Genomic DNA, 21,604 nt, shown 5'->3' with positions numbered 1-21,604 from the left:
CAGACACAGAAATACAAAAATATATAAATATGTGAAAATAAATGTAGAAATATATTAAAGGTATATAATAATGTGTGTTCTGTTTATCTCAACTTGTATTATTTAATTTATACATTCATTTATTGTGTTTCCATATACTGTTCATTTACAGAAAACGTGTTCTCCTAAAAATAAAAATAGGATTAAATTGAGTGCAACTTTAAAACCTGTCACTGAATGGCTGCATCCAGACACTGTAAAAGCAGGTCCCAGACAGGAGCTGCTGCAACTGTCTTTTTCAGATCGAAAGTGATTAAACTGCTTTAGTTTATAACCGATGTCTTTTGACTCATACCGATTAAACAAAACCAGCACAATGAAGAGAACCACAGATTTAAGGATTGAACAAAACGTTTATTGCAAAAATGTGTTTATAATATTTACATTAATAGCAACATTTATTGAGAATGATTATATTTCACTTGATTTTCTAACATTTACAGTTTAGCTGTTAATTTAAACCACTCTGTTCACAGAGTTTGAAAATCTACATCTTCAGAAAGATGTATACAGAACACCAGTACTTATGAACCCACAGAACATATCTTAAGGGATTTCAGGAAACTCAGCAAACAATGCTAAATGCACGCATGGGAATGACCAAAACTCATTTTGGCCTCTGCACATGATATTGGAGCCCAAACTGTGGTGGCAACTTAGCCATAAATGTTCACCTGCAACATGAGACTGTGTAATAACTGGAAAGGCAATACACGGTTAGAGCGCTTTAGGTTCAAATTTATCTTCCTTTTTGCCCCTTACCACCCTTCATCCCTCCTCCTCTCGGGCCACCCTTTCCTTTGCCGCCTTTTCCTTTGCCCCCTTTGGCTCGTTGTTCCTTCCTCTGCTTCCCCCGCATGTCCTTCTTCATGCGACCGTCCACCACTTTGAAAGTTCCCTTGACACCGGCGGGCCGCCTCACCTTCTTGCCAGCTCCCTTTTTGCTGACAATGTATGTTAACTCTCTCTTCTCCTTCCCCATGCCTGCTTTCTTGTAGATACTAACAGAAGCAGAAAGAAAAGACAACGTTTTTCAATTGATGTTATATTACAATTATCCAGTATGAAGCGATGTATATAGTTTCAAGGAGTCTCCTTCCGAGGTGCGGGCTGTCATACCTCTTCAGCTGAGCATTCTTCTCCCTCTCAGAGATGTCGATTGTGTTGCAGACTGCCTCTGCCTTCTTCTTAGTCTGATCCATCTTCTTCAGCATCTGGAAACATCAGAGAAACACAGAATCATTTTAAATTTGAAGTACATTTAAAAAAAAAAAAAAAAATGTTTTGGGTAGTTTCGCTTGTCTTAAAACAGCATGATCCTGTTTTATGTCTGATCATCTTCTTACCCTCCTCTTCTTCCTGGCCTTCGCCTCGGCAACTCGTTTGATGGGTCGGGCATCGATCTCTTTCCACTTCTGTTTGAACTCCTCCACCATCTCTCTGGTGACAGGAGTCGGCTTCTTCCTGTGTTTCTTTTCGTCAACCATGAACCACTCCGGTACATCCCACTGCTGCTCGGAGCTAGCAAACCTGCAAGAACAAACAATCAGTTTGCTGTCTGGACATATTAAACATATATTCTGGGTTCAGAAACAGATACTGATGTGTGTAGTTAAATCATGAGGCATCTGGTAACAGATTTGACAGGAAATTCGAATCCAATTATTTTCAAATAATACATCAGGCATATATTATATTTCAGTCATTATATTTCCCTATTGCTTTATTTGACACTCAACCCCTAAAGCCCGCAAACTGAGGTTTACCTTAGTGTCCGGCTTTGGCAACAGAGGTGTTTCTGATAGTATGATCTACATATTGTTGATTTTGATGTTTTTATTGGATGTGTTGATAATACAAAAATATAGAATGTTTGCAGCCTTTTACTTTAAATAAATACTGTAAGTTTTGTGAGACAATTTAAACCAGTTGAGAAGTGAGAACATCACAACACAACACATTTAAATACACAGACACACACCTGTGGAAGGAGCCGTCCACCATGTCCCTGGCTCGCTTCTTGGATGTAGCGATCATAGAGCCCAGGGCCAGGCCCTCTGCATCCAGGATCCTGTGTTTCTTACCTGAGGAGCACAGAAGCCAAAACTATTAACAAAGTTACACAAAACAAAAAGCTAAATACATTTTACTGGCTGCATTTTGAAAGTATTTTGAGCATATAACCTGGTTTTCAGTTGATTATCCGTGAGGTAGGATGTGTGTAGATTGGAAATTATCAGTTTAACACTTGCAACATAAATGCTCCTTATACTCACTTATGCTTTCTACAGGGACAACCTGGAAGTCCTCTTCATTGGCCTCAACTGACGTCCCAGCAGACGTCCCCCCAGCCCCTCTAGTGACCTGCTTCATCTTGTTGATCTCCCTGAAAACAAGCAGCAAAATATTCATTTCACTATTTGTACATTTGTCAATAGTATGAATGTAACTGGATTTGGAACAGAAAACAGCATCAACAGAAAATTAGGTTTTACTTTTCATCATCACTGCTGTCATCTGAGTCGCTGTCAGTGTCGTTTTCAGCTTCTTTTGAAGGTCCCGCCTCCTCCTCCTCCTCCTCCTCCTCCTCCTCTGGCGTAGCAGTCTTCTCTTCCTCCCCCTCTGCAACATCTTCATCTTCAGCTTTCCTCTTTTTGCCTTTTCCAAAAGAAGATCCATAATGGTTATTATACTGCCTGTACCAGATTTATAGAGCTACTATCCTTTTTAGTACAGATATTTTACATTTTGTTTTACTGAGTCATGAAAGTACGTTGTAGAAAAAACGACTTTTGATGAACAAGTGTGAATCATTTCATGAAAAACAGACTCTTACTTGTTTTTTTTTCCTGAAGCCACTCAGTCTGTCGGAGCTCGCTTTCGGCGTCTCCTTCCAGGTTAATCTCAGAGAATATGCCCTACAGTGCAACAAGATGGAAGGGTCACAGGTCACACAATAATCCACTTATTTGCAGATCAGTAATGATGTGAACAAATAGGCAGCTGAGAAATCATTTTATAACATGAACATTGTGAATATATTAAATGATGGGAAGTGGACAAACCTTGCTGAACCACAGGTTGGTTTCTCGCTCCTTCTTCTCATCCTTTCCCTCCAGTTCAACCAGCAAGGCACTATCCTGCCCTTCTATCTCCTTTTCTTCATCAAACTTTACTCTGGAAACAGACACAAACAGGCTAAAGTAAAGAACTATTTTTAAAGAAATAATTACATGTTTTTTTTCTGTGAAAGTAGCACAATATTATCGATACATGACCGGAAAAACATTTATAAGAGTGGTCTGTCTTACTTCTTCTTCTTTGGTGCCAGCTCTCTCTGCTTCTGCTCCACCTCTTCCATGTCCTCATCATCTAAATCAGAGGCGAGGGAAATCTCATCTGCATCGTCACCCTCCATATCAGACAGGTGGAGGTCGTCGTCTTCATCTCCCAGGGTGTCCGCCAGCTGCATGTCCCCTTTGGATATATCTGCCAGGGTCTGATGGAGAGACGTGAATGGCAAAGGAATTAGCTTTTTTTAGTCTTCCCCACCACCAAACACTTTGGAAGGAGACATTAGAGATGGGACAACAGTATCTGCATCAAAACTAAAGACGATGCTTCCACAGGATGCATTTCAGAAGCGGCTCCACATAAAACTACACGGCATGTCTATTTTTGGCAGAGTGTTGCACATATTAGATCAAGCCGAGAAATATTGCGATGCAAAACTTGGCCCTGCTATGAAGCTCCCCTGGAGACGCACAGGCCCCCCACATTTGAAGATCAAAGTCTAAAGACATTGAGTGTAGTCGCAGAATAGGTTTTTTTGTTAAATGTCCAGTGTACTCGGTAACGGTGTTGTAGCAAGTTTATACAATTGTGGGAAAATGTCCTCTGCGTGTGTGTGCGTGTGCGTGTGTCTTATCTTCACCTTTTGCTTCTTGATGGTGCTGATGGAGAACATGGAAAAGTCGTGGGAATCTGCGATGGAGACGCCGGGCAGGTCCATCTTCAGCTCCACCCTCTCCCTCAGCTTCCGCCGTTCCTTCAGCAGCTTCCTCTTCTTACTGATGAAGCATAAGAGTAATAAAATCTCACATTTCTAAACAGAATGTTCCAAATGTAATTAGCTTCCAGTAAAACTGAATCAAAAAATGAATTATTAAATGATATCCAGAGTAAAAAGAAAAATGTTGTTTTTCAAAACGTGTTGTACCGTTTGAGTTCAGCCACCTCCTCAGCTTTCATTTCTGCCAGTTTAGTCTCCATTTCTTCCTCATCTTCCTCTTCCTCATCGTCCTCACCCTCCTTCTCCTCCTTTTCCTCCTTCTCCCCGGGTTGCTTCTTCTTCTCCTTCTTCTTCTTCTTCTTCTCTTCTTCTTCATCAAAATCGGGTTTTTCTTCATCAGAACTTAGGCTAAAAAAACAGCAAAAAGGATGGTGTTTTTATATATATGCAATAACACAGTCTGGTGAAGACATGAGAATATTTCTGAAGCTTTTTGTAAATACGCTGTAAAGACTTTACTTTATATCCGGGTCAAGCGGTTTGGAATCTCCCTTCAGTTTTTTGGCCAGATATTTCCTCAGTGTGGTCCTCCAGGTAAGCAGCAGGCGGAGCTCTTTGCGTCCTAAAACTTTGATGTCACGCAGACACTCCTTTATCTCAATACTCGTGGACGGGTGAGACTCCAGGTCTGGGTTGTCAAAGGTGATCTGAGAGAAGAAGACAGAATGAGAACTGAAATAACGGAGGGCTTTTTCTTAACGTAGTCAGTCATTTTATTATTATTGCATTTTAGACTGTCATTTCAAATAGTCCAGTACAGGATAATTTATAACTTTCACTTTCTGAAATGTATATCCTACAGGATTTTCTGTGAAATGGCAGAAAATGTGCAGCATCAGTCTTTTTAAATATTAAATTATAACAGTTTACTCACCTCATTGGCTTTGCTTAGGAAGTCTATGGCGTTATCGGCTTTCAGGAAGGTTGTCGCTGTGAAAGTGTGGTAGAGTGTCAGATCACCATCTTCGTATCCCTCCGCCTGGAACAAAAAAAATATTATTATATCAACAAAATAGCAAATAATGTGTAAACACTGATTAAACTTGGATTGAAATGATATATCAATGTTTATCTGATATTCCTATGTCTTGTTGAGTGTACATACCTTTGCCTTCTTGACAGGAATCAGATCCCTGACAGTTTTGGCCTGCTCCTCCACCTCTTTGAACGCATGTTTGGGGTCAAAAAACCTGGCGTCAATTTTGTCCGGGGCAAGATAACCTGTTAAGAAAAGACAATGTTTAGTTCAGGTGAAATCTACAAAAGTGGCTAAGAAATAAGCGTCTGACAAGCTTTTTTCTGTCAGTCAGCTGCCACTGACCCTGACAGATGACAAAGATCTCAGCGGACTCGTTCCTGGATGCCTGCGGCTTGGTGGCCTGAACCTTCTTGAAGAACTGCTGGAAGATCCAGAGCAGCGGCTGGTAGTCTTTGGAGCGGAAGACCTTGGTGACGAAGGTGCCACCTTTGGTCAGAAACTCGCAGGCCAACTTCATGGCCATGAGGGTCAAATGAGCTGGAGGTGAAGCGGAGAACAAAGTGAGATAATGGGACATTTAAGTTTGAAAGTGATCCCGTATTTCACCGGTATACTATTGGGCAAACTTTTACTTTTTGGTGGCACATACCTTGTGTGAAGGCATCATGTTGCCAGTTGGCGCCCACATTCGGGGCGCCGTCATTCAACACAACGTCGACCTTCCAAGTCTGCAGTTCCTTTTTTATAGCCTGTATGTGGGACAGAAAGTATTGCACTCAATAAATCAATGTTGTGTCTCCAGTGTCTTATATTTTGGCAGGGGTTTTAAATTGTTTATTTAGTGTTTATCAGTGTTAGCAGCCTGAACACTGATGTTAGTCTGCAGCTGCCTCACCTGTCTGCATTTGTCAGTGGTGATGTCTTCCTGCAGTGTAACAACGTTGGGGATGGACTTAATGGGCACCAGGTCCACACCTGAGAGGAAAAAAACAACACATTTTATTACTTTTATCACATAATTTCCATATACAATATCAATTAATTAGATTAAAAACCGACATCAAAAAAGCCAGCCCAAGACAGAACCATTTATTAGGGCTTCATAAAATGTATACATTTGTTAATTCCAAGTGTCTATTGAGCTTTTAAAATGATCTTTTAATGTTTGTTGTCAAATATTAGGACGTATTCTCGATAAATATATAAAAAACAAAATTTGAATACAATTGAATAAAAACTAATTCTAAAAATATAAATATTATTGGTGTAGCCTAATTTTATTCTATAACTGTATAGAATTAATGGATTAACCTAAATAAATAGAGACATGCCTTTTGCATGTCTCTATTTATTTAGGTTAATCCATCATGAGAGATCATGAATGTCAGCATTTTGAATAATTCGTTACAGCCCTACAATTTATAACTCAGAAAATTGTGACATAATACTCACCAATAATGATACTTGATATAGGCATAAACTTTGACGCCACCTGCAACCTGCAAGAAGAATACACTCACAATCATGAGTTTTACAAACAATAATCCACAAAAAACATTTCACTCATCTGTCACACTACTAGGCCGAGCATACACTACATAGCACCTTATTATTATTAATGATTGGAGAGACGTTAACCATGTGCCAAAGATAATAAAATACTGAATTAAAACGTTATTGTTGTTTGAGGAACATATTTTTGCTGTCAGGAAGAAACCGTCTATAGGGTGGATCAAATTCATAAAGAAAGAAAAACGTCTGTAAAAATGTTGTAATTAATTTTAGCACGTTCAAATGCTTTAAGGCTGACACTCTACAAAGTCTGCAGACTCGAGACATAGTAAACAGATGTGTTTATGCTTAAAAACTGTGTAGGTCTACCTTTATTTCCCCCCCAAACGGAGAATTGATCAACAATCAATAATGGAAAATATACATTGATAATATTGGACTGAAACTGAACAGATAGTGGTATTTGGTTATAATAATTAAATATTGTCAATACTTAGTTTCTCCCCCATTTTGGCCTGGGAAAACCTGATTAAGGGTTAAACTACCACGTTGAATAGAAAATAAAATAGAAAGACTTTATGTATGACAGGACACGATTCGCTGTCCCTCAATGCTGTTTAATGTGTGTCCCTTTGGATCTCTGGTTTGGGGACCATTGCTTTAAACCCTGGACATGTTAGTAGAATAATATATGTTGTTCCATCTCAGATAGTGTTGACAGGCTCACCATCCTCCAGGAGCAGCACACAGGTCCACTACAGCTCTGGCTTTCTGAAGAAACTGGAATTTACGGTTGAGCTGAATTAGCTTGAAAGAAGATCGAGACCGGTAACCTGAAAAAGACAAAACCAGATGTTATCAGAGAGCTGGCACTATTAAAATATAATCCAGTGTACACTCGTGTTAGCAAGTTAGCTAGCACTCGTGCTAATATCTACTTCAATGCTTACAGTCTAAAACGTGCTATATTTTCTAACAGTGGAAATGTACCTGTTTCTTTTGCCAGATGGTAAAATTTATCCTTTCGGGTTTTTCCGACTTTGAGTTTCTTCCCCATGTTTGTTGCAGTGTTTTTAACACTATTACTCTAACACAGAAATACCACAGTAAAAGCACTCAAACGTCCATGAAAACAACACGTGCGGAGTTCTCGGCGCAGAGAATCCACGTCACACCGCTGATCGTATTTCTTCTTCTACTGATTTGTTTTAGGATGATTGCAGAACGTGGGCGCCACCTGCTGTCTATACCGCAAAATGCAAGAACTTTTTTCTTTGGACCATGGTTTGGACATGTGATAAAGAGGAAATTAATAGTTTGGTATGGACAGATACAACATTAACTGATAACAAATATCCTTCATTGTTGATAGTTGATAGATAGCAAAACAGTGAATATATATATATATATATTCACTGTTTTGCGTATTTCGTTTAACTTCTGCTGATATGTATAGCTTTATTTTTGTTTGGTTATTTTTTTTTTTAGGTTTTTTGTAGGTGCAATGTCTTATCTACATGCTGCTGTGACATGACATTTTCCCAAATTGGGATCAATAAAGTGTATCTTATCTTTATCTTATCATATTCATGATTACATTTAGTCAAAATATAAATACAGAGGAGACCCTTGATTAATCCCCAAGGGGAATTTCAGTTCACCTTTGTATTATATTTACTGTATAGCTGCAACATAAACTCAGATAAGGGTTCTGGAAACTTGGTCTGCACGACCAGAACCAATTTAAGTTTAATGTATAAAATCAGGTGTAGTGCTGCAATTTCACACCCTGACCAAGCATCTGAGTTGTTAATATCTGACCAACAAACACAGTTGAAACCCTACAATGTAAACTCTACGAGGCCACTTTCTGAACAAATAACCCAATAATTTGCATTTTCATTCTTTATATATTTATTTCATTTATTTGTGTATCACAGCCGCATGAATGTTGGGAGGCAACACCCTTCAGTGAAGATCACAGCTGTCAGAAAGGCCTGTTTCTGGATCGTGTGTTGATCAGTCCCAGGACAGAGAAGGCGCTGGCTGCTGCCGTCACCAAACTGATGGCCCCAATGGCCCGCGTAGCCTGAGGAGACAATGAGGACAAGAGGAGGTGGACTGTGATCTTCAATATATTAAAGAAAACAAGAAAGTTTCTAATGTTCAATATGTTACACCTGTCTGTAACACAGAATAAACAGCATATTTATTTTGAGAATGAAGTGCTTTGATCATTTTCACACATACAAATCAAATAACAAACCTTCAACCCTCTGCCTAAATGAAACTTGTTCAGATAGGCCCAATTTTTGTATTTAGGAGTATTGATTTAGCGTTGCCAAATCTATGGGTAGAATTAAAAAGGGCTAGAGCCTATTTCATATACAAAGTACATTTGTTTCCCCTTTATATTTCACGAACTGCAAAGATTAGTAGATGTTTATGGTGAGGATTACTTTAAAGAAATGTCCCTTATTCTCTTCTAAGAAGTGTAATTCACAGTTAAAACTTTGACTGTGGTGACATGCCATCAGTCACTGTGGTCTGCCGAGTGGAAGGTTAGTATTTTGCCCTGATGACACATGAGACAAAGACAAAATAAACAGTGAGAGACCTGCTCGGACACCCCCTCCCCGTAGCGCAGAAGGGTCACAAAGTGCTCGCAGTTGCTCCCCAGCAGGTCGTAAGACACTTCCTGGCCAATGAGGACTTGTGCTCGCTCAATGATCTCAGAGACGGGCAGGGGTGTGTGGTTGTGGTCGTACTTGTTGTTTACACGGTACGAGTCACTACCCACCACCTCCTTCAGCAGCTGCATGCGCACCACTGCCTTCCGGCTGAAGACGGACTTCACACTGGACATGGCAGCTGCCTGGTTCTCGTCTAGAGAGGAAAAGGATAGCCTCAGTGTGATAACAAGATTTTAGACATAACAAGTATGACTAAAAGTGAACATTGTAGTATCCGGAATATTGCAGGTATTGACAAAAATATAGACTAACAGTTGAAGTGGGGTTGCACAACAAACAGACCCGAAAGTCCAAAGGCCAGGATCCAAAATGGGACGGAAACAACATAATTTCATCAAACTTGAACCAGTCTTAAAGACTTTAGTGGCTCCTATTATAGAAAAAAATACCAAGAACCTTGAAATGGAGCAAAGACTTGACAAAGATTTACAAAACTAGCCATAAATCCTATCAGATAAGATATTATTGAATTGATCCCATGGTTGGTCCTTACTTACATTTTATCTTCCTCAACTGTGGTTGTCTATGCACCATACAGTATACAACAAGGCAACATGCTCAGACGAGTAAACCTACTTGGTTATAAACCTGTTTCTGATTCTGACTATGATGGTGAATTTCAAAAGCTACCCAATGTGCAGAATTGGTACTTTTACTTTTGGTAACATTTTGAATATAAGACTTTTACTTTACAGAGTATTTCTCCACTGAAGCATTAACTACTTACTACTTTCACCTCTGAGAATAAAACCCAAGTTTCAAGGGGCTTTAAACCAAACCACAAATGTGAAAAGAGTATTTAGACTCTTTCACGAAAGTAAAAGTCACAACACAGAACTCAGCACTCATCTCATGTCCTACTGACCGACGGGAGTCAGGTTGATGATGTAACCGTCTCCCAGGTAGAGAGCCCAGTGCTGATAGGCTGGTCTGAAGATCTCAATGAGGTCACCGGGCTGAGGGTCACCGGAGGGGTCAGGAAGGTCAGGGTCATTAGAGGCCATCTGCACACAGAAGGAGAGACACAACACATATAGATAAAGCTATTTCACATATTATTAACTTTCATGAAATATATGCACAGCTGGTCTTACTGTCTTGTACTGGTCTTTATGTGTCTGTTATAAGAAAATAATATGGTTATAAAATAAGGAGGTTTAGAAGAAGGAGCAATTGGCATTTGTGAATTATTAAAAGTTAAAACATTATAAAATTGTTCCCATTTTAATCATAATCATCTAATGCAGTAGGACAGAGCATATACACAATTATTTAAATGAACATTTATCTTCTTTCCAATCAGGCCTTAGCTACCCCAACAGTAACTATTTGTTAAAATGATAAACATGTTAAAACATATGGAAAGATTTAGCTGTAAATGGACTCTTGAAATGACTTGGATGTTTCTCCTGTTGGAGCATGTGCATTCATGATTAATTATCACATATTCGGGCCAGCATAATAACACCCACTGGTATATTTCAGGTCACACTAACAGCCTTCAGTAAACTTACAGTTGTGTTTTGTTGTTGTTTATCCATCCCACATCATGCTTCCACAATTTCTGAAAAGAAAAGAAAACACAAATAGGAGAGACAGACAACAAAACACACCAATAGATAACTGAAAGTGAATCTGACAACTAAGAAATTCTATTTATGTTTTTTTATTTTCTGCCTGAGTTTGTGTTAAGACTGGAGTCAAAAGGTCAAATAAATTCCCAGGGAAAGAGAATGCTAGATAGGATGGTACAATGTAAAGAGCTCCCATACATTCACACACAGACAATACACACATAAGCTCTTGTGTCACCTGTGCGGCCACAATAGCATCAACACAATGAGGAAGCTGACAGAAGAATAGTTTGAGCCCAGGTTATTTCACATAGAAGTACTTATCCATAACACATTTACATTTCCTATTTCTCAATGTTTCATAGTTACATTCTAAATTAACTGCCTTGGATCCCCTAATATGACTATTAACATGTTCTTGTAATTCCACAGAGAGAAGAGTTTAGTTTGGATCAAAACTAAACGTTGATGGGATGAAATCTATATCCACCCAGGAGAGCAATTAGTACATCCATCTCATCATTAATGTATGATGTGTAGCCATGCTGAGAAAAAGTCTCATATTATTTTACCAAACCAAAACTCTCAAATGAAAATGTAAAGTTTAACTCTGTATGGAGATTATATCATTTTTGTTGTAACACAGTATGTAGTAATGCTCTGAAAACATTTGTTGTTACCATAAATAAAACACATTTTGTCGAAAAAGAATACAAAATACAAAAATAAGAGTCATACATTTAAAGTTGCTTGTTGTATTGATATGGCATAGGGATTTTACTGAATGTATATCAGAGGCTCAAACAGTCAACACAGAGCAAATGCAAAAAGGATTAATACTTACTCAAACACCAGCAGCTTTTTCTTCCTCACCATTTTAGTTCTCCATCATAAATCCGCACATAACCATCAAAAATACAGAAAAGAAAAAGAAGAACGGAAAGAGATCGATTCCAAGTTTCGTAGTGATAAAAGATTGCCAATTATCCCAAAGCCAAACCAGATGCTGGAGGTCCTGTTGGAGGTATTTCAGTGTCTGACTGATGACAGTTCGCCACAGTCGCTAAGGTCACACACATGAACACACACTCATGAACACACACACACACACACACACACACACACACACACACACACACACACACACACACACACACCACACACACACACACACACACACACACACACACACACACACACGCACACACACGCACACACACACACACACACACACACACTTCCTCCCTGCCATTGTCCCTTTCAGCAACAGCCACACTGCTCTTCGGAATAAGAGTTATTGTGGGCTTAACAAATTATTTATTTAATTTAAATGCTGTCTGATCTCTGCTTTTAATGTGTTTTTCAACATTTTCATTTTCTCCTATCAGTTTCCAAGTTCCAAAACAAAAAACCCTATTTTTCCTTCCTTTACTACTATGTATGGGTATATGGTTATATTTTGTATGGATTACTGGATTACATTACTTTTCAGATGACAGTTTTCATCCCATTCCTGTCCATTATAACCATGTATCTTTACATGTATCTATTTTATAATGTTTATAATAAACTGAAAGATTGAACTTTCCTTTATGAGTTGAGACAATTATTATATTTTTTAAGCTAAATAAAAAATGAAAAGCCCTTTTGACTCAGCTGGTCAACTAATCACTACAAAGTCGAAAACAGGGCTGTTAGAGATCATGTACATCTTTCAGGATAAAGGTGCTTCCAACATATGATTATCTACTAAAATGTACTGCTGCTGATTAAACAACAGTATACAATTTAGTTACACTTACAGTCAGAACATTAAACAGTAGTGAATTGCAACATACATAGTAACACAGCAGTAATATTTATTTAGAAATATCATACACTGCAGGATGTTAAAACACTGACAGAGAGCTTTTACTGAACTATAAATCCTCTTATTTTAAACATGACTACTTTAACTACATTTTGCTTATACTTTTCCTGAAAGCAGGACTTTTTACAGTATTAGTGTTTTAGTTCAGTAAAGAATCTTAATACTTCTTTCAGGGGTTGGATGGATTCTTTGCTCTCTGATTGGTTGGAGACAGACAACCTCTCGTCACTGTTCTCCGCCCCCTCGGCCGTACAGTTCATTGGGAAGCTGTGTCAAGCTGAAGACAGTAAATCTGACCAGAGCAGGAAGTTAGACACGTTAAATTTCAAAAATAAATGTACATTTCAGGAAGACTGAAAAATCATAGTATATCAGTGGGTTCAATTTATGAAATGTACTTGCAAAAACTTTGTAAGTTTAAAATGTAAATATGATACAATCGATAACTAGAAGAAATGTAAGATGACAACAAAAACAATTGTAAATATTGGATCTAGCCTAAATATGTTTATTTTTTACAAGAATTAATCTGAATCTGCTGGATTTGCAGACATTTGATTGCTGATGATATAAACAAAATGATATAAATTGATGATATAAACAAAATTAGCTATAAAATACCAACCTGAAATAAATAATAGATTCCCTGTCAAATCAAAACCACAAGCAAGGGTGCATTTGTTGAGTTTAACAACCAAAGGCAAGCTATTTAAAGTATATGCAAGTCAGTAGGAAATAAACGTAAACCTTATCCAACCATATTCAAATACATTGTGGCATAATGTCAAACGCAGCAACTCAGATCAACTGGGCTTTTATTTTGAAGGTAATCCCGGAAGCTCTTCTTCTTTTGCGACTAGCGTGACACAGGATACAAACAGAAGGTTAGTCCGGCTGACAGCAACTAATCTTTCAGTGGGGAAAAGGATTCTCTGAACTGTCGCCGCGGATCGATATTGCTTCTGTTATGAGAAGAAAACACTGGCTCTGTTAGGACTGTGGTAAGGAAATGCTAGTGTGTGCCAATGCTAGTTTACACCCTGCTTGTAACGTTAGCTACTGTTAGCATAATCTGTTAGCTTGTTTTTCACCAACACGCGACCGCTCGTTTACTTTCATTTTTTCACATCTTTATCATAAGTAGTTGAGAAAAGCCAGGCATATAAAGTCATAATGTTTTATTACTGTGTCTCCAAGTGGAACCATGTCACTGCTAACTTCTTGACAGTTTGCTTACTAACGTTACTACTAGCTAACACACGTTATTTAACCTCTCAGCTTTCCTGCAAACAATTACCTAGAAGTTGCACAACTGCATTTTCATCATTAACCAGTCCAATGGATTAATCAGTCCAGCCTACTCTGTGTAATACAGTGATCATGGTGGTAGTTAACGTTGTTTATGTGCACTTGTGTAACTGTCTTGACCTGTTTGACCCCTCTGTGTGTAGATTGAACACCATGGCTGCAGCCCCTCCTCTCAGACGGACGGATTCAGCTCGGGGGGAGTTCTCTCCTCTCAAAAGATTTGTTGTGGCCAAGAAGAAGATAAGCGATGTGTTTGAACAACTACTGAACTACGTGAAAGAGACTTCAGAGTTTGTAGAAGGTGAGAGGGTTTGCTTCTCTGTTCTCAATTTACAAAAGTACATTTACTCAAGCATTTTACTTTTTGAGGAACCTGTACTATACTTGAGTATTTCCATGTTATGCTACTCTTTACTTCTACTCCATTACATTTTGGAAGCCTATCTTGTACTTTTGACCCCACTTCATTTATTTGAAAAAACAAGAGTTACTATTTACTTTACAGATTAGGATTACTTGCTAACACAAAATATAAATAAACTAACACATCAACTATTATATATAATTTTAGGCTAAGACATTTACCAACAGTATATAAAGTAATTAAATTAACTCCACCTTTACCAGCAGTGATGAACATTAATGCATGAATAATAATAATCCAGTAAATGTATATGATTCTGAAATGGGACATTAAGTACTTAAAAACAATTTGATGCCAATACTTGTTTACTTTAACTCAAGTAAGATTTTGTATGCAGGACTAGGGCTGCACGATATTGAAAAAAACTGACATTGCGATATTTTTTCCCCCTGCGATATATATTGCGTTTTTTTTAGCTATATTTAACCGGATGAAGGATTTTAGTCACGGACGTCTGGATCTTAACTGGTTGACATACCTTAAGTCATGATCTAACATGTCAAGATAATGCATGTTGCTTACCCTCAAATAAGGGGGTTCATCTGTGAATGAAGAAGAGAAGAACCTTTTTGTATCCAAAATAGTTCCAGATGGCAGATGTTGCTTTTCTTTTTGGAAGTAAATCTTCATTCTCGCCGGTATTGTCCTCCTGTGCCTCGCTCATTTTTTACCGGTGTTTTGATGGTCTGCAAACTAGCGGGCCGGGGCCTGCTGTGATCTGATCAAGAATTATTGTGATTGGTGGTTTGCTGTGCATGCAGAGCCTGCATGTCACTCACTGAATACCCCTGACATGAGAGCCGTGCAAGTTTTCCTTTTGTAGCAAGCAGCAAAATAATTGTAACATGTCGTGTTTGAGTTAATTTACCTACTTAAAGGTGGGGTAGGTAAGAAACCGGTTCGAGATACACTTTTTGTTATATTCCATGGAATGCTCTTCACATCCCGATAGCAATGAATATCTTAAGTGCTTTGACAAAAAATCCATACAAAAATGTCATCTGTGGAAGCCGTAATACTGTAAAAAGCACGACCAATCATTTTAGCCGGCCCGGCTAAAATAACTGGATGGCCTACCTGCCTGTCAGCCTTCCATCTGTGCACAAACTTATCTCGTGCCCTCATTGGTCATGTGCGCGTTCGTGTGTGTTGGAGGAGGGGCTCTGTAAGGAAGTGGGAGATTTTTTCCGGCTGTGTATTTTCAAATTCTAGCACACTCAAGCTGGTTTCTCCAAAATGACCTACCCCACCTTTAATATCGGACGTCCTAAAAAAAAAAATGAAAAGAAATGAATAAAAAAAATGAATAAAATCGCACGTCCCTGCGATGTGAATATCGCGCATGCGCATATCGCGGTTATCGCCATGACACGATATATCGTTCAGCCCTATGCAGGACTTTTACTTTTACTACAACATCTAAGTACTTCTTCCACCTCTGTCCGTTTGTCAGTCAGGAATAGTAGGTCATTGATTTCATTGGAAAACTAATTACAGTTACCAGGGTTATAACACGAAATGTATCAAAGAGAAAAACGCTCATCATGTGTATTATCTGTTAGCTAACTCACTCTGTCTGAATTGCTCATGAAGTGGATTTTGGTTGTCGTTTTTTTTTGGACAGAAACCTGTGGGAATAAAGCTTTGCAGAACATTGCGAGTCAGGATCAAAAGTTGGAGATCCAGGCATATGCTGACAAACTTGCTGTCATTAAGGAGGTGCTGGCACGCAGACACATGAAAGTGGCCTTTTTTGGCAGGTAAAAAACATCTATACACAAACCTGAAATGTATTTGTTCCAAGTGTTCTTTCCCATAAAAGCAACCTTTATAGACGGTATTGTTGTGATGTACAAGAGTTAAAGTGGTCCTCCTCCAGATTATTTACGTAGAAGTTTGCCTGAGCTTTTATGTTCTTTTCATTTCACAAGTATCATTGAAGTGACATTGCTCAGACATTTCCTTTTGTTAGAACCCATTGTAGCGGCGATCGCTCGTCAAAAAAGGCCACTCATGGAGGTTAGCAGTCAGAGTTCCCAACGCGTGTTGTTGTGAAGGATGAGGTCCACCATGACGTAATTTATAATGCTTTATTTATTTGTCCACGGTTAAAATGTTCTTTTAAGTCTCACGTATCTAAAATATTGTTTAAAACATAACGATCACGCACACGCTCAGACACAAACAATCACGGTCAACACGGTTGAAAAACGTGTGGCTTCCTCTCTAACCTCTCATCCCAGCTGATCACCCGTGCCCACATATATAGGTTAATTACCTCCCGTGCTCCCAGGTGCGCAGATTGGATGATGACGCGTTCACACACACATAGACAAACCCCGTGCACAACCCAAAGCAAATTGTCTCTAACACCCATTCTTTATAATTGAGTTTGAACTGATGTTAATTGAACCATGTCATGCCCTGCACGCCTTAACCCAAGACACGACAGGGAGGGTGTGCCAGAGAAATACTGGGAGATTTCCTCTGCTTGATTGGGCAATGAGTTGCAGTTCCTTAAACCTCCTTACATTGTAAACAATTCCTATTGCAAAGTAACCAGATTACTTACTCAGTCTGACCCATTAGTTGCAGCACATTAGTGTTACATTGACATTTAAAGTAAGTTAGGATGTTACAGCCTGGACAATTTTGGTAATTTGGAGTATGAGCAAATTATTTTGACTGACATAGAGGGAATGCCTGTTTTGTTTTAGGACGAGTAATGGTAAAAGCACAGTGGTCAACGCCATGCTGAGGGACCGCGTGCTGCCCAGCGGGATCGGCCACACCACTAACTGCTTCCTCAGTGTGGAGGGCACTGATGAAGACAAGGCCTACCTCAAGACAGAGGGCTCTGATGAGGAGAAGAGCATCAAGGTAGGTGTTATTTTAATAACGCTAACCTTTTTGCAAAATGTTTTTAGGTTTAAATGAGTCCGTTACAAGCCATGGTCTGTCTCCCATTCATATTTTTACAGATTTGTGTTGTTCTATGGAGAACTACCTTGTATTTCTGCTGTTGTAAAGGGGACACAGAATGTGGCCATGTTCACTTATCAGACTGTCAGTGATGTTGTGCTACCTCACATTTCCTCTGTTGACTTGCAGTCAGAATGCCAGGAATATGGTATATGACATTTTTACTGTGGACATTTTGTTTAACCCAAAGGAGTCACACATATGTGAGTACAAGCTTAAAAGGTTACTTCCTCAACATGATAACAGAACCAATCTCATTGTTTTATAAGCAGTTATAGAAGACTTTTCTAACAACTTCAACTGACTAAACAGAATGATTTCAACACAAGTTCAACATAGTAAGCAGCTGAATCAGTTTGAATCCATCTATTGTCCTCTCTAGCTGATGGCATGTCAAACCTGGTAGCTACCTAATTTCAAATGTAACATTTCCCTCTCTAATTATTATCTTATTGGCTTATATAAATAAACCTTCCTGTTATTAAGTCAAATTATTAACTGCATAATGATACATACATTTTAGAAACATGGAATCCCTTCTGTAAAAACAGGTAAAATAAAATAACAGACTTTTTAAGTTATAAAAAAGTAACTGAAGAAAAAATATTGTGCCCTGATTTCTCCAGCCTGAGATAACATTCATAGCTACATCAACGACAGGAAACATGTTATCAAATAATTTGTAACATCCACAACCCTAATTTGAGTCTGTTTACATCTCCTCTGCAGACTGTAAACCAGCTGGCTCACGCGCTCCACATGGACGAGAGTCTGGACGCTGGCTGTCTCGTCCGTGTGTTTTGGCCGAAGACAAAGTGTGCTCTGCTCCGAGACGACCTGGTGCTCGTAGACAGGTAACGGGCTCCGTTAATCCAATCCGGAAAGTTTGTTAATATGAAGTTGACAGTTTCTAGGAAATCAAAATGTGAGCTTTACAAAAATAAAGTCAGTAATCATTATTTACTCACCCTCTCTTCTACTGCCTTAGCCCAGGGACAGATGTCACATCTGAACTGGACAGCTGGATTGACAAATTCTGCCTGGATGCCGATGTATTTGTGCTCGTGGCCAACTCTGAATCAACGCTTATGAACACGGTAAAAGCCTCTGAGCCTTGTGAAAATGTGACATTTACACCACATCTTAAAACAACTTTCATCACTTATTAAACGATTGCTCAAAGGTCGGTTCTGTGTGTACACATGGTTAGTTTGGACATGATGACATTACAATCTTTGCTTCCATGGATTATCACAAAATGTTCTTTTAAAGGTGTTGTATGTCCACTCAGGGTGGTGACAGTACAGTCATCTGAACACTGACATTGTCATAACTAATTATAACACACCACACTAGCAGGCTAAGCAAGTTTTCAGCCAACTTAAAGGGCCAGTGTGAATGTTTTCTATGCTAAGCTGGTTACATAATGAGGAATGTGGCTGCTCGTGTTTGTATGCAGCAGCAGAGGCCCCACAGTTGTGTATGTCTGCTCAGGCATTCATGCAATGTAAAGCCAGAGAGAGGGTCAATCTCAGAGCTCCTTACCGGCAGAAGCTCTTAAAGAGAAAGCAAATACACAATCCCCTCTTTGCCTATACATCGAATAAATCTCCGGCATCGTGTAAATAATGTAAGACAGTCAAGCAGAAGTGTCGAGTGTCAGTGAGAGTTTGTGTCTGGCTGTGCCAACCATGAACAATGTGATCCATGTAGCCAACTCATTTAGCTTTATTGGTCTGCACAGGTTTGTCCTGCAAAGTCAAAAAATAAGATACATTTAGAATCTTCCTTTTTGTAAACCTCCTAAAAAAAAGTGTATCGATTGTTGACAAAAAGGGAATAGCAACTGTCAAATGCTGATTTTAATTACTCTCCCCTTCGATCATCCAGGAAAAACACTTTTTCCACAAAGTCAACGAACGTCTGTCAAAACCCAACATCTTCATCCTCAACAACCGCTGGGATGCCTCAGCCAATGAGCCAGAGTACATGGAGGATGTGAGTCTGTTGTATCTGTCTCATGTCAGAATGAATAATATTGAATTATTACAGGATGTGTTTATAGGGATGGGTACCGTTAAGGTTTTAACGGTACTACTACTTTTATCGATACGCTTATCGATCCGGTCCTTTAACGGTACTCTTATCAGTTCTTTTGATGAAAAAAAAAAAGGTAAATTAACTAAACAAATTGTGAACAAAATTAACATTGCTTTTTATTTAAATAAATAATATTTCACATCAAAAGAAACAACAGTGTTTTAACAAATCCTATTAAATAATGTGATGACAGAATTGTAAACAGAATAGCTGAAACTTTAACAAAATAAATAACTCAGTTACCTCTAATCATTAACCCATGTTTGTATAATTTAGTTAGCTCCGTGTGTTGCTGCTAGCATACACAACATACCTGACGTGGAAACGTTACTCGTGGATGGGGCTACAGAGCCACTAGAAAGACAGTCGAAATCGGTGCATTTCTCCGTCTGGATGTGGTGCACTTTTGCTAAATGTTTAGACAAATTGCTCGTGTTACCGCCCTTACATGCTAAACATTGCACTTTTGGTAACGAGCATTGTCCACATCGAGACGGCTAAAATGTAACCACACCTTGAAGCACTTGGTTCTCTCCGCCATGTCCGCCGTGTGTGTGTGTTGCATGCATGTAGGAGCTGCGTGTGTGTAAACTGCCCCGCCCCCTCGCACACAGACGGGGGAAAGAGATCTCTCGTCTGGATTGGAAAGATCGAAAATACATCATAGACTAAAACTGCAATATAATGTTTATGTAGCATAATACATATGACATATATTTTTTAAATGTCTCCAGTACCGATAGAAAGACCGATAACGTCAGAGCTTAACGGTACCACACCCACGGTCTTTAATAATTCAGCCCCGGGGCCCGTTTAATACCGGGGCTCGGAACCCATCCCTATGTGTTTATGTTGCAAAATGACCAAAACTGGCATAAGCTAGGGTTTAGTAATTGGTTTAACATTGTACAGTTTTTACAATGAAAATCGTCACCTTCCTGCAGGTGAGGAAGCAGCACATGGACCGTTGTGTGAACTTCCTGGTGGAGGAGCTGAAGGTTGTGGATCGCGATCAGGCACCCAACCGCATTTTCTTCGTCTCCGCCAAAGAGGTGCTCAACTCCCGCATGCAGCGTGCTCAGGGCATGCCTGAATCAGGTGAGGCTTCACATTATAGCTGAGCTGTATTTGTGGATGATAGGGATCTGTTTTTCCCATCTTAAAGTTTGATTGAATTGGCAACCAGGATATGCTGTTGACAAAATCTAATTCTATACAGCCATGTTTAAATAGAAAAAGAGTTTCCAATCTTTACTTGAACGGCTACGTGCAGTGCAGTCAGCCACTTTCAATCTATTAAAAAAAAAATATTTCAAGTTTTTTTCTGTTTAGATTTTGATTTAACCTTCTTTTGTCTAAATAAGTAGATACCACTTAACTCGATTAATGTTGTGAATTACAAATAGTAATGAAAAGTGATGAAAGGAATCATTTAAAAAAAACAATGCCTACAAAATATAAAATAGTTAAGAACCTACCTGTGACGAAGGACAATTTGTCCGTTCTGATGCAACTTATGTATTAATAATAATAGCAATCACTTTTCACTGTCTAAATGATGTGATCATTAATCCAACAGGTGGAGCCCTGGCTGAGGGCTTCCATGAGAGACTGAAGGAGTTCCAATGCTTTGAGAGGAGGTTTGAGGTGTGTGTCTGTGTGTATCTGTGTTTGTGTATCCTCTCCATGTCTTACAATGTATTCCCACTCATCAAGGAAAAATCTATTTCCCGTCTGAACTTGACAGAGAGATTTTGGAGAAAAATTGAGAAGTTGTTGATAATATTTGGATATATTTGTGATGAGATGCTGATATATTTGCTACTACTAAGACATCTCAAACGGCATGCCTCTGAGGTAAAACTGTCAAATCAAACCAAAAACAGCAGATTACAATGTTATTAAAGTTGATTAACCAGCACTGTCTGGCTGCTTGCCAGAGTAAGTTGCAACTGGAGGGAGAAAGTCACTATTGTGAGAAATGAGGCTAT

At 38.9% G+C, this 21,604-nt stretch overlaps 3 protein-coding genes across 3 annotated transcripts in view; 1 reads left to right on the top strand and 2 right to left on the bottom strand.

The window, feature by feature from the left end:
- Positions 1-372: 372 nt before the first annotated feature.
- On the bottom strand, positions 373-7,786 carry ftsj3 (FtsJ RNA 2'-O-methyltransferase 3). The gene is made up of 20 exons (XM_034147274.1): positions 7,593-7,786; positions 7,330-7,435; positions 6,543-6,589; positions 5,986-6,065; positions 5,740-5,839; positions 5,433-5,627; positions 5,217-5,332; positions 4,986-5,090; positions 4,571-4,758; positions 4,259-4,459; positions 3,974-4,109; positions 3,351-3,538; positions 3,105-3,216; positions 2,876-2,957; positions 2,535-2,697; positions 2,316-2,425; positions 2,021-2,123; positions 1,386-1,569; positions 1,159-1,253; positions 373-1,040 (listed from the first exon to the last, which is right to left on the bottom strand). Exons 1-20 carry the CDS (start codon positions 7,657-7,659, stop codon positions 779-781), a joined length of 2,640 nt encoding a protein of 879 aa, XP_034003165.1. The 5' UTR covers positions 7,660-7,786; the 3' UTR covers positions 373-778.
- A 733-nt stretch (positions 7,787-8,519) lies between these two features.
- On the bottom strand, positions 8,520-11,979 carry plaat1 (phospholipase A and acyltransferase 1). Its single transcript, XM_034147658.1, has 5 exons — positions 11,774-11,979; positions 10,870-10,919; positions 10,221-10,359; positions 9,220-9,488; positions 8,520-8,691 (listed from the first exon to the last, which is right to left on the bottom strand). The coding sequence occupies exons 2-5, from the start codon at positions 10,894-10,896 to the stop codon at positions 8,590-8,592; spliced, it is 537 nt and encodes a 178-aa protein (XP_034003549.1). The 5' UTR covers positions 10,897-10,919; positions 11,774-11,979; the 3' UTR covers positions 8,520-8,589.
- Positions 11,980-13,653: 1,674 nt separating this feature from the next.
- The window catches only part of mfn1b (mitofusin 1b), a 20,916-nt gene continuing 12,965 nt past the window's right edge, over positions 13,654-21,604 (top strand). The window contains exons 1-9 of the mRNA XM_034146905.1: positions 13,654-13,800; positions 14,251-14,408; positions 16,156-16,291; positions 17,249-17,411; positions 18,243-18,367; positions 18,502-18,610; positions 19,404-19,511; positions 20,558-20,711; positions 21,193-21,260. Of these exons, the coding sequence (XP_034002796.1) occupies positions 14,261-14,408; positions 16,156-16,291; positions 17,249-17,411; positions 18,243-18,367; positions 18,502-18,610; positions 19,404-19,511; positions 20,558-20,711; positions 21,193-21,260 (1,011 nt within the window). The 5' untranslated portion in view covers positions 13,654-13,800; positions 14,251-14,260. The remainder of the gene's footprint in view (positions 13,801-14,250; positions 14,409-16,155; positions 16,292-17,248; positions 17,412-18,242; positions 18,368-18,501; positions 18,611-19,403; positions 19,512-20,557; positions 20,712-21,192; positions 21,261-21,604) is intronic.

This window comes from Trematomus bernacchii, unplaced genomic scaffold (assembly GCF_902827165.1).
Source record: "Trematomus bernacchii unplaced genomic scaffold, fTreBer1.1, whole genome shotgun sequence".
Classification (NCBI taxonomy): domain Eukaryota; kingdom Metazoa; phylum Chordata; class Actinopteri; order Perciformes; family Nototheniidae; genus Trematomus; species Trematomus bernacchii.
The sequence above is the reverse complement of the archived record's forward strand: the minus strand, read 5'-3'. Positions and strand labels throughout refer to the sequence as shown.